The sequence below is a fragment of the Ictalurus furcatus genome, chromosome 4 (genome assembly GCF_023375685.1).
Source record: "Ictalurus furcatus strain D&B chromosome 4, Billie_1.0, whole genome shotgun sequence".
NCBI classification, from domain to species: domain Eukaryota; kingdom Metazoa; phylum Chordata; class Actinopteri; order Siluriformes; family Ictaluridae; genus Ictalurus; species Ictalurus furcatus.
This window is the reverse complement of record NC_071258.1, coordinates 10,190,198-10,201,244: the sequence shown is the minus strand read 5'-3', so window position 1 is coordinate 10,201,244 and position 11,047 is coordinate 10,190,198. Positions and strand designations below refer to the sequence as shown.

The window sequence follows — 11,047 nt, the reverse complement described above, 5'->3', positions numbered from 1 at the left end:
ATGAACCATGCTTACTGCTAATGTTTAGTGCTCGTCTGCGGGTGGGACATTTATGGTTCTACAGAGGATTTAATCGGACGATCAAAATGTTTTTCCTGGACATGAATCATAATAAAATTTGACTGTTTTCCCAGAAGTGGTGGACTATACAAGTAAAAATGAGAATATAGTTATAGGAAACCACGATAAAGTTTTTGAGCATTTATTTTGAAAGGGGGGAAAAAGAAATGTTGTTGGGCGGCCATATTGGATAACAGTCAGAGCGAATAAGTGAGGAGAGAAGAGGTAGGCTTTCGGTTTTAAATTTTTAATAACTGGTGCACTGATGACTCGTTATAGATTGTGTTTGTGTTTATCCTGCTATGTTCATGGAATTGCCCCGTTATTTCACATATTTTTAAACTCCTGTCTGTGTGTCCTTGGTTTTTTTTGCATTTCGTCTCTTGCACATTTCCCAGTTACAGCTGATAATGAACAGACCTCTGAGGACATTTCTGACGTGTATGCTGAGAGTCAGGACTGATTTAGCCTCCAGCAGGACTTCCTCCCTGTGTCCTTACACATGCATTGCACCTTCACGGCCTCAGTCCACAGGCGTGAAAACGCGCTCGTACCTGCAGTATGTTAAAAGGAAAATACTTGCACCCAAAGCTCCTCCGTATGGCCACGTGTGTCAGGTCGGAGATCCGGTGTTGCGCTGCAGCGCTACAGATGTGGAGCCGGCAGCTGTGCAGGGAGCGGAAGTGCAGCGCGTGATTAACACCATGGTAACGGTGATGCGCAGGCTGAAGTGTGTGGGACTGAGCGCGCCGCAGCTCGGGGTTCCTCTGCGCATCATAGCTATGGAGTATACAGAGAAGATGCTGCAGGAGAATCCTCCAGCTGTCATCGAGGCCCGTGGTCTGGTCTCAGTGCCCCTGAAGGTGTTCATTAATCCTCAGCTCCGGGTGCTGAACGAGCAGACTGTCAACTTCCAGGAGGCCTGTGAGAGCATCTCGGGCTTCTCGGCTTCTGTCCCACGCTACATCTCTGTAGAGGTCTCAGGTGACAAGTCTCATGTTCTGTTCACTTCTTCAGTCATCTTCATTAACTGCTTTATCCTGGTCAGAGTCTAGCCCTGGAACACATGCTGAATGAGAAACCAGTCCATAGATGGGTAGCATGCACACATTTGCACCAAGGGGCAATTTAGTGTTGCCAGTCCACCTTTTGGCATTCTTTGTGAGGTGGGAGGAACCTGGAAACCCACGCAGATAAAGGGAGGGGATGCAAAACTCCACGTTTACTCATTTGGCTGACACTTTTTTCCAAAGTGATGTACAATTGAGAAAGCACTTTTTGGGATTAAGGGCCTTGGCTCAAGGACCCAAGAGTGTCTGGGATTTTAACTCATGAGCTTCTGATTAATAGCCAAGTGCCTTAATCACTGAGCTACCTCTGCCCCACTGCCAGACAGTAACCCGAGCTCAGGATCGAATCCAGAGCTGTGAGGCAGCACAGCACAATAATCAGCAATATAAATCATTATCAAAACTGACAAAACTCTCTTCAGAGATTGGAAAAGTGTCCACGGATCCACACTTACAATCTACCTGAAATTGTAGATCATCCATGTACCTTTTGGATACTCATTTCAACATACTATGATTTGGGACACACTAAATCTAATCTCGGATACTATTTAGTACAGATAGTAGGCAAACTGGAGAATTAGAGAAATAAGACAACTGCTATTTCATGTAATAAAGAGGTATTAAATATAAAAACAAGCTAGTAGGTGGACTGGCTACACTAAATTGCCCCTAGGTGTGAATGAGCGTATGAATGTGTGCATATGGTGTCCCACTGGACCGGTGTCCCATATGTCCCGCCTCACAGCCAGTGCTCCAGATCCACCGAGGCCCTGACCAGGACAAAGTGCTTACTGAAGATGGATAGATGAATGGTAACAGTTAAGTTCAGGGGCAGAACCAAAGATAGCAGAATAGCAGATTGCGACAACAGTTACAACAAAAATGTTAAACTATCTAGTGTCATAACCCTCTGATCATTCTTTCTTTCCAAAGGACTGAACGAAAAAGCTGAACCCGTCGCCTGGCAAACTAGTGGATGGCCAGCAAGAATACTGCAACATGAGATGGATCACCTCAGTGGAATTCTTTACATTGACCGTATGGACAGTAAAACGTTTATTAATGTGAACTGGGAGGAATACAATGAATAGCAGTTCTGCATTAAAAAAAAAAAGTACATTAACTTGCCACTGATTGTGCTTTAAACTAAAACATTTTATTGCACCATAACACAAATAAGAAAATAAAATGGAATTTTATCACACAATCATATGTGCAATTACATGTAAAGTTTTAATGAAAGTATAATTATAATGTTATGCTCGTTTGTGTGAAGAATCATCCCACATTATCACATTCATATCACCAGAAATTAACACCCTCACTACACAAAAAGCTCATTTAAGATGTCAACTGAACTTAAAAATACAGACTGGGACTTGGGCAAAAAGATACACTGAACTGTGATGTGTGTTTCCTCAAGCCACAGCCATGGCTCAGACATTCTTATTGTCTGTTTTGTTGCAGCTGTACATGATCAGAACACCAGTTAGAATACATTTCCTCTATAGAAAACAAAACTAAAAAGAGCCATTAAGACATATCACAAATTGAAGAAGCAAATGAACACTTCAGGCTTGTTATGGTTCTTAACAGCTCTGATGCGCGAGTTGAATACATATTAGTGGTCTCATAATGTCATGGCTTTTTCACAACTATAACAAAGTAACACAAAAAAAACAAAAACAAAAAAAAACATAAGGCAGTGTTTGTGTCCATCTAGTAAATTTATATATTATAATTTGGCTGTAGTAACAGGTGAAAACCAATCTGGTAAAGTGCCTTTAAAGCAGCAAGGTAAAATACAAGTCAGTCTATACAGGATTTTGCGATTTAGTTTTTTGTGATTGTTGTGGCCAAAAATACTTAATTTTGCAGTTTTCTTTTTCTTTTTAAACATTTAAGATGCAATTTGCATGAGTTCTTTGTGCTTTTTTGAGGGAAAACTGCAAGAAATTGTTTTGCAAGGATGTTTGTTGGTAAATTAGACATTTTAGCTGTACTCATGTTTGAAGCATGTGAAGCGAAGAGGGCTTTGACTGAATTTGCGTTGTGGTGATGTCCCATGACGCACCTTGGCCCAAATCTGCAGTAATTTTGAAAAATTGCAAGCCCCTCTGAATATTGCAGAGTTTGCTTGATTTTGCATTAATTTCTGCAATCGCAAAATCAAAGTCATTCTTTTAAACAGAGGAGTCATCAAAAGGCATGCCACATGTGCAGTCCAGAGGGCTTTTAAACCAACATTTTTTGCAACGCTGGGCAGAGCAGTACCTACACAGAATGTAAATCTCAGTGTCTGAGCATGTGCAGCAAATGTATTCGAGACTCTGCACTTCATGTTGTCTTTGGCACTGATTATCATCACAGCAAAAGGTGTGGAAAACTCTGCAAGTAAAGCAGGCAAACATTGGCTTTGTGGATCTACAGCACTGATGCAAAGGCATGGGCTTGACTTGGGTTGCTTTTTCGTGAGTTTCCATCAGATACATCACGTTGTGGCCTGACATCTTGCAGCTCTGTAGTTCATCACACAAGTAGTCATGGGATTTGTTGCATGTATGGCAGACTGCATAGTCTGTACTTTCTACCTTACAGCATGTATGTGCAGTCACCCCTTTTTCTACTTGAGCTGGCTGTAACTTTCCTGTAGTTTGCACATTATGGCCTATAAGGTAACACCTTTTCAGTTCCTCACATTCTACATCATGGATATAATGACAATCATGGCACACACAGAAGAAATCTTTGCTGGGTTTGTTTATACAGCTGTGTTGCTGCAGATCATCTTTTGCTGGTTTTTCCCTTCGTTGTATCTGGTCCTGTCTGGTCTGGGGTAGTGCATCCATCATGTGCTGCTGCGCAAAAATGACTTCATGCCCTTGCTCATTGCAATTCCTATTACAAGGACAATCCTTACTATGAAATTCTCCACACTGGAGGCATTGTATAGGATACAAATCATATGACTTTAAACAGTTACACACATGGTGTCCTACTTTTGATGCACTAAGCTGGGTGTTACGCATCGCTGTACATTGTCTTTCATTTTCACAAACCTTTAGACTCGAGTCAGTCTTCTGTGGTGTTGTGTTGATTTGACAGGTCAGAGATGAAATGGAAACCTTCTGCAACTTCTTTTCTTTCCTCTCCTTTTCTGACTGAGAAGAGTTACTGTGTGATATCTTATGTGGTAAGGGATCTTCACAGGGTGGAATGTAAAGAAGGCTGGGTGGTGAAGCCATGTGATTATGCTCTGCCACACTGTCAGCTGTGTACAGATCTACAGTTGCATCTAGAGCTAATGGCAAATCACATGCAGCAGGCTCCAGCTTTCTCTTTGCACAGTCCAGTGCTTTTTGAAAAGTGCAGCCAAGCTTTCTTTCGTGAATGAGTTGGAGCACACACGCCATGCTGCCACCCAAGGAGGCCACAGCGGTAAGCAGCAGCTGGCACTCTATACGAGCAGTGAAGAAAGCACATGCCAGCTGGAGAAGGACATGTGAGTGAACTGGTTTTGCGCTTAGTCTCAGCTCCTCTTCATTGCCGAGTCCCGGCTGGTATCCGAGTAATGCAAACAGCTCTTTAGCTTGCTGTGCCGTCAGAGCAGGTTTGACATAGTGAGTGAACATACCTGAGAACATCTTAAAAAAAAAGAAGAAGAAAAAAAAAAAGGAAGTTGGATTCCCAGCTTAGGCTATTTTAAACTTAAATATCATAAAACAAATGGTACAATCAAGCTTTTACATCCCATTTCAAACCTTTAACAAAATTCAATAAATCAGCATACCTTCACCACCTTGTACTCCTTCCGCCATGGGCACAAATACAAATTTAGTGCTGCCAGCTCTAGCACTTCAAATGCCTTAACAAGACTTTTCAGCCTATTTTGGAACAATATGTGGTGTGATGCTCGTAGTGAAGCTTCTATCACCGACAGTGTGTCTAGCCCATGCTGAGGGTGGAAGTCTTGGGGACTACATTCAGACAGACGTGTCTCAACTTCTTTACACAACTCTTCATCTCGGCACACCAGATCCCACTCGCCTTGCTGAATACGTCGTTCCAGGCTGGCCTGATATACTTCTAAACAACCAATCCCATTTCTAATTCCAGCACTCATTCTGAAAACAGGATACAGATAAGCTTAGAATGCACTTTGAAACTTCTTAAAATAATTAAATATAAAAATCTGTTTAAAAAAGTATCAACCTCTTGGGACCTGATTATTTTCTAGACATTAAAAAAAGGTCACAAAAGAGGCAACTAGTGATGTGTCGTTCATGAATGTCACATGAATGTCGTTCAAAATGAACGAATCTTTACGATAACTCGGGAACAACGAGTTGTTTTAGAGAGAGATTCGTTTCCGGACACACAAACGGAGAGAGAGAGACACGGAGGGAGATTTTAATTATATTCTGCTGAAATGAACGAAATGACTCGAAAAAAGATTCGTTCATTTTGCTGAACGAGATCCAAAGATCCGAGTCAGTAAAATGATCCGAACTTCACATCACTAGTAGCAACATGGCTAGCAATTTTCTATGTGTATGACGCAAAAAAACCAACCTAAAGCACTTTATAAACAGCATCTCAAAGAAAGGCAATTATGATTACATTTTTTACTAAATTATATAACTACGTTAACAGTCACACAAAATGCCCTGAAGTCCTAAAAAGCATAGAATAAGCTAATAAGAAGATTAGCAAAGTGTCCTGTTTTGAACATTTAAGTTACATTCAGTAGAGCTCGCTAACAAACAAAATGAAAACGAAAGCTGATTATATTCGATGAGGACTGAATCAAATAACTAACAACTAACTGAAACTAAGACAATATTTATAGACAACCTCAAAAACAACCATTTAAATGTTTTAGCTAAAATAGAGACTTTTTACGGTTACTACTTTCCAATTCGAGCGACTTTTCGAGCGCTAATACTGAACTTTTTTTTAATCTAACCATTTCAAGCCATAAAGTTATTAACAACCTGATACTTGTCCACTTTCTTCGAGGTTTACGGATTAACGTCGAGTTTTATTAAAACACAAAAACTTTGCACGATTTATTACTAGGTGACCGAAGCTGAAGTGAAATCAGAAAAACAACTTCTTTTGACGCAACTTCCGCAAATTGCGTCACGACGCAGGCCGACCATTGGCTGAATTCCAAATGGCACCCTATTGGTTAAAAAGTGTACTATAAAACCATTAGTTCGTGCTCTATGTAGTGCACCAATACTTTTGAAGTAATTTGTAATTTAACCATAAAGCACACTGCCGCGACAGTTTATGCCGCGTTCACAACTAATAACTCGGAAGGGGGGGGGGCGGAGGGGGCTGGGGTTCGCTATGAGCGCCGCCATGTTGAAGTGACGTCACGGAAACGCAACTCAGAGAAGTCATAATCTGTAGCTTTGAGTTTTCTACTCACAGTGGAAAAATAGCACAGGAGGAAAGACAAAATTCATTTATATAGCAAACACAAAACTAAGCTCTTCAAACTATTCTGCATTCTTGTAACAAAGCATTTAATATGAATTTGTCTTTTATTGTGAACATATAGTTGCTGCACATACAGAATGAGGAAAGGATTTATGAGAGACAAACAATTATGTAAATATCTACAACCAAATTGTATACAAAAACACATTTTAGGGGTTACATATAAAACGTTCATAATATACCAATAATCTGATATTTTTGTATTATTAATGATTAATTAATGTATATGATTATATATGATTTTTTTACAGTTAAAAATGACAGTTAAAGTTAAATTTAGGAGCAATTTTCCTGTATTTATTCTTATGTATGAAGTATTTGGTGATTAGAATAAAAAAAAGTTAATTACATGTTCCTGAATATGTACTGTACTAGACAAATGGCAAATGACATATTTAAAAGAAAAGACCAGTAGGCTATACAGTAGATTTCACTGAATGAGAGAAGTGTGTGTCTTTCCCGAGGAAACAAAAATAAGATACATTCATAATTCAGATGTGGCTTAGTTACTATTTGTAGAATATGCACGAGTCAGATACAGCCATAAAGGATGAAACATTTGAATTGCAAGGGTACAAATAAAATGCACTGTATTAAAGTTTCACCAGATGGCGCCAAAAACACAATCTTATTACGCTTCTCATCCTCCAAAATAATTGATTAATTCAGACATTAAAAACCTCTCTCTCTCTCCAACATTGATTTCAACACTTTAAGTGTGTTCTGTAATTTTTTTTATTAAAGCAAACTCGTAATTTCTTTTACAAAAAGGAAGTTATTCCGTCGTCTTTGAGTCTAATGAGTGCGAATGAAAATGTCATGCATATTATAATGAAGTGGGCGGTGTCGCCCACATGGGGGCGTGGTTAGAGTGCCAGAAGGGCGGAACAGTTTACCCGCTATCTCTTTAAAACTCTGCATCGTCGCATTATGACCATTACACATCCCGTTAAACTTCGTAAGAGTTGTGTGCTTAAGTATAGAGCAGGTGTGTGTTTGCGTGTGTGCGCGCGTGCATGTGTTGAGGATGTCGAACGGGGAGCGCGTGGTTCTAGCTCTCGGTGGAGCGGGCACTGTGGGCTCCGGGCTGGTCAAGGCTCTTCTGGATAGAGGTAAGAACAAACAAGAACCTAAAGCTGAATTGACACACAGTTGGAGTCTTTTCAACAAAAATATACTAATTCAGCATTAAGAGTTCATTCAGCATTGAGATTTTTGTATGTAGCAGGGTATTAAATACATGAGAAAAACTATATAACATTTCTTTCTTTCTTTGTTCTTCTCCTTCTTATAATAATAATAATAATAATAATAATAATAATAGGAAGAAGAATAAGAAGGGTGGATGTCCACTAATGAATAATACAGGACTTCCAGTAGAATTTTTATTGACCGATGGCAGTTGAGCAAAAGTATTATTTCAAAGAGACGAGTTTACCTACTTCACAGAGACCTCAGTGTGCAATCAGAAGTTTTATAGTGTGTGAAAGATGCTATACAAATAAAAGTTCCTCTTATTATTTACAAAGGTTTCAAGGTTGCTGTGATCTCCAGAGACAAGAGTAAACTAGAGAAGCTCAGAGGCTTTGTTTCGCCCTCCACCAAAGGCAACCTGACAACTCTAGTAGGGAATGTTGGTAAGTCTTTCATCTTACGTGCTGTTCTGTGTGTACACATGGAGCGTTTTTGGTCAGCACGGTGGATTTGTTCAAAATAAATAAATAAATAAAAATTGTGCCTGTCCCCAGGTTCAGAGGGGGAGGCTGAAGAGGTGAAGCAAACCCTGTTGAAGTCTGTGGGGAAGATTACAGATGTGGTGTCATCTCTGGGCTTCAGCTGGTGGCAAGGAGGACCACCACACACCCAGCCTCTCAAAGAACTCCACTGGGTGAGTATACTTGTGAGCTCTTTTTCAGAACGTCCTAGTAGGTTAGGCAAACGGGGAAATGAAAATCATATAGTCAGGAATTGATTCACAATAAGTTTTAATAACTGTATGGGTACTAAATCCGTTCCTGCTACATTCCTTTATACAGTAATTTGTAAGTAAGTACTGAAGTTATTATTATTGGCACTCCACACAATACACAATAGGTTTTCTTCCACAACAGTACCACCTTACAATATATCCATCCTTGACTGAATCTGCCTCTGCTCTCTGGACATCAGGTTATTGAGACACTTCTGTTCAGCACATTTGTATCATGGAAAACATTCTTCCCCCTGGTGAGAGACGATCCCAGTTGCACCTACACATTTATTACAGGTGGGTCCCATTAATATGTGTACCAATGGAGTGATAATCCATTGAAAATCTGGTTTTGGTATTGTTCTAGAGTTAACTGACATAAATGTATGTTGTAGAATATAGACTGTATCATTTGATATGCACATGTTCTTTTCGCGCATTCAATTATATTGGGGAAAATGTTCTCTCCTGCAGGGGGTGCTGGGGAAAAGCTGCTGATGCCAGGAACAGGCTTCTTGACGGTGGGCTCAGCCAGCACTCTGGCATTTTGTCAGATTCTGCTAGAAGAGTACCAAGAAGTTCCCTGCAAACTTAATCAGGTCTGTCTAGCAGTCTCACAACTGCCCTCATGAACTAATCCTTAAATATGGGCATGTCTGATTTTTGTGCTACTCAAAATGATCCCGATTGAAATTCTGCTGTGCAATTTTTGTCTTGTAGGTGAAGATTAACACAGGTGTTGGTACCCCAGAGCGCATGGGGCCTGGGTACCTAAATCATGTGGAGTTAGGTGAGGCTGTGGCTACGCTGGTGGAAAGGAAGAATAAATCTCACACTGTCTTCAACATAAACAGCCCTGCCGACCTAAAAACCGTCATCCAGTAACGATGAGGGTGATTTGTAGACTGTGTACACCATAAACACCCTTCAGACTATCAGAAATACAGCACGTTGGTTATACTTAGCATCCAGTTTATTGTTGTCCATTTGTTTTATTTACTTTGCATGCCAACTAATACACAAAGCTTAATCATTGTCAATGCCTTTCCAATGTATTTAGGTCAGACTAACACAATACACAGTAGAACTGCACAGCTTCTGCAGGGTGTAGCTGTGCACAAATGCACTTGGTTTGAAAATAGCAGTGTGACTCAAGAGGCACAGAGACGGTCTGTGTGGTAATGTGAGAATGAAAGAGATGAAATATCTTGGACTGTATTCCAGCTTTATAGTTTAATCCAGGCTTCAGGTTGATGGGAGAGTGTTAGGACAGAAAGAGGGATCTGATCTCCCTAGCGTGACTCCCTGCCCTGCTCACAAATATCCTTCAGTCTACATCTGTTCTGCTTATGTGGTTCCAGTTATCCTGCATCACACTGCATGAAAATAAACAGAGATGAATGTCAAACCAAGGGAGATCTCATAGAAGGTAGATCTTTTTTGTTTGTTTATTGTCATGGTGTAATTTACATATATGCTTGAATATGTATTTGTCATTCCAATAATAAAAAAAATTAACTCACAGGAGTGGCTAGTGACTGCTAAAACAGGCTCACAAATGACCAGACCTAATTTAATCATTTCTGTTCATCTTTATCCCATTTTGTATCCAAATTGTTGGACAAAAGAATACAAAAATGATGTATGTGGCATTCCGAGGCAGGTTTTGGGTTGAGAGAATAGGAAAGGGCTGAAGCACATTAGCAGAAGACAGTATGATGACTTATGCATCACTATAATATCTATTTGTGTGTAGTAATTCATCTCCATATCAATCCTTTGTTTATCATCAATTCTGAGAACAAAGCAACAGAACAAACCAGAGAGATATGCAAAAGTGCCTGAATTCTGCAAACCTACACATGTTTGGTCTTGAAGGGGTGAGTCACCTGCGCCTGATGTGGGTTTGAGGGTGTGACCTCCACTTCTCTCATCTGGATACCATTAAAAATGGAATTTTTTTGCTCTCCTCAAAAGGAATAGGAACTCAAATATTGGAACAGATTTGAAAACTAAACATTATCCCAGTAAACAGAACACTCGCTTTTCCATGAGACAATGTGGAATTTGTGCCAGAAAAAGGCACGGCTGCTCTTCAGTTTCTGAAAATAATCAGAGACAAAAATACATCACAGGCAACATCTTATTGTGATGTATTAAAAGGTGACTTATTATAAAATGTTATTCAGTATTATATCCACTAAAATAATTTTAATGTGTGGTGGCACTTGATGAGCATACTTGAGTGGTCTGTATAATTTCATTAGCGGTCATAGAGGGCCAGTGAGTCAAGTCACGCTATGTACCGCACTTATGATTCATTATTGCATTATTTCCAGCAAGTGGTGGTATTTCAGATTTGCAGATGTTTCATTTGCAAACAAGATAAACTATTAATTTTGCTTGGAAAAGGACACAAAGCACTGAGACGTGCGAG

General features: G+C 39.9%; 3 protein-coding genes across 4 annotated transcripts; 2 read left to right on the top strand and 1 right to left on the bottom strand.

Moving 5' to 3' along the window:
• Positions 1 to 222: 222 nt before the first annotated feature.
• pdf (peptide deformylase, mitochondrial) lies at positions 223 to 2,303 on the top strand. The gene is made up of 3 exons (XM_053622858.1): positions 223 to 285; positions 459 to 1,044; positions 2,067 to 2,303. The coding sequence occupies exons 2-3, from the start codon at positions 471 to 473 to the stop codon at positions 2,222 to 2,224; spliced, it is 732 nt and encodes a 243-aa protein (XP_053478833.1). The 5' UTR covers positions 223 to 285; positions 459 to 470; the 3' UTR covers positions 2,225 to 2,303.
• Positions 2,268 to 6,272, bottom strand: spata2l (spermatogenesis associated 2-like). Of its 2 annotated transcripts, XM_053622856.1 has the most exons (4): positions 6,128 to 6,272; positions 4,924 to 5,257; positions 4,193 to 4,777; positions 3,895 to 4,031 (listed from the first exon to the last, which is right to left on the bottom strand). In XM_053622856.1, exons 2-4 carry the CDS (start codon positions 5,254 to 5,256, stop codon positions 4,020 to 4,022), a joined length of 930 nt encoding a protein of 309 aa, XP_053478831.1. In that variant the 5' UTR covers position 5,257; positions 6,128 to 6,272; the 3' UTR covers positions 3,895 to 4,019. The 2 variants fall into 2 exon arrangements, with proteins under 2 accessions (XP_053478830.1, XP_053478831.1); XM_053622855.1 differs by having other exon boundaries at positions 2,268 to 4,777.
• Positions 6,273 to 7,454: 1,182 nt separating this feature from the next.
• On the top strand, positions 7,455 to 10,180 carry si:dkey-238o13.4 (uncharacterized protein LOC560780 homolog). Its single transcript, XM_053622854.1, has 6 exons — positions 7,455 to 7,753; positions 8,171 to 8,278; positions 8,390 to 8,529; positions 8,811 to 8,907; positions 9,085 to 9,209; positions 9,331 to 10,180. The coding sequence occupies exons 1-6, from the start codon at positions 7,669 to 7,671 to the stop codon at positions 9,493 to 9,495; spliced, it is 720 nt and encodes a 239-aa protein (XP_053478829.1). The 5' UTR covers positions 7,455 to 7,668; the 3' UTR covers positions 9,496 to 10,180.
• Positions 10,181 to 11,047: the final 867 nt, after the last annotated feature.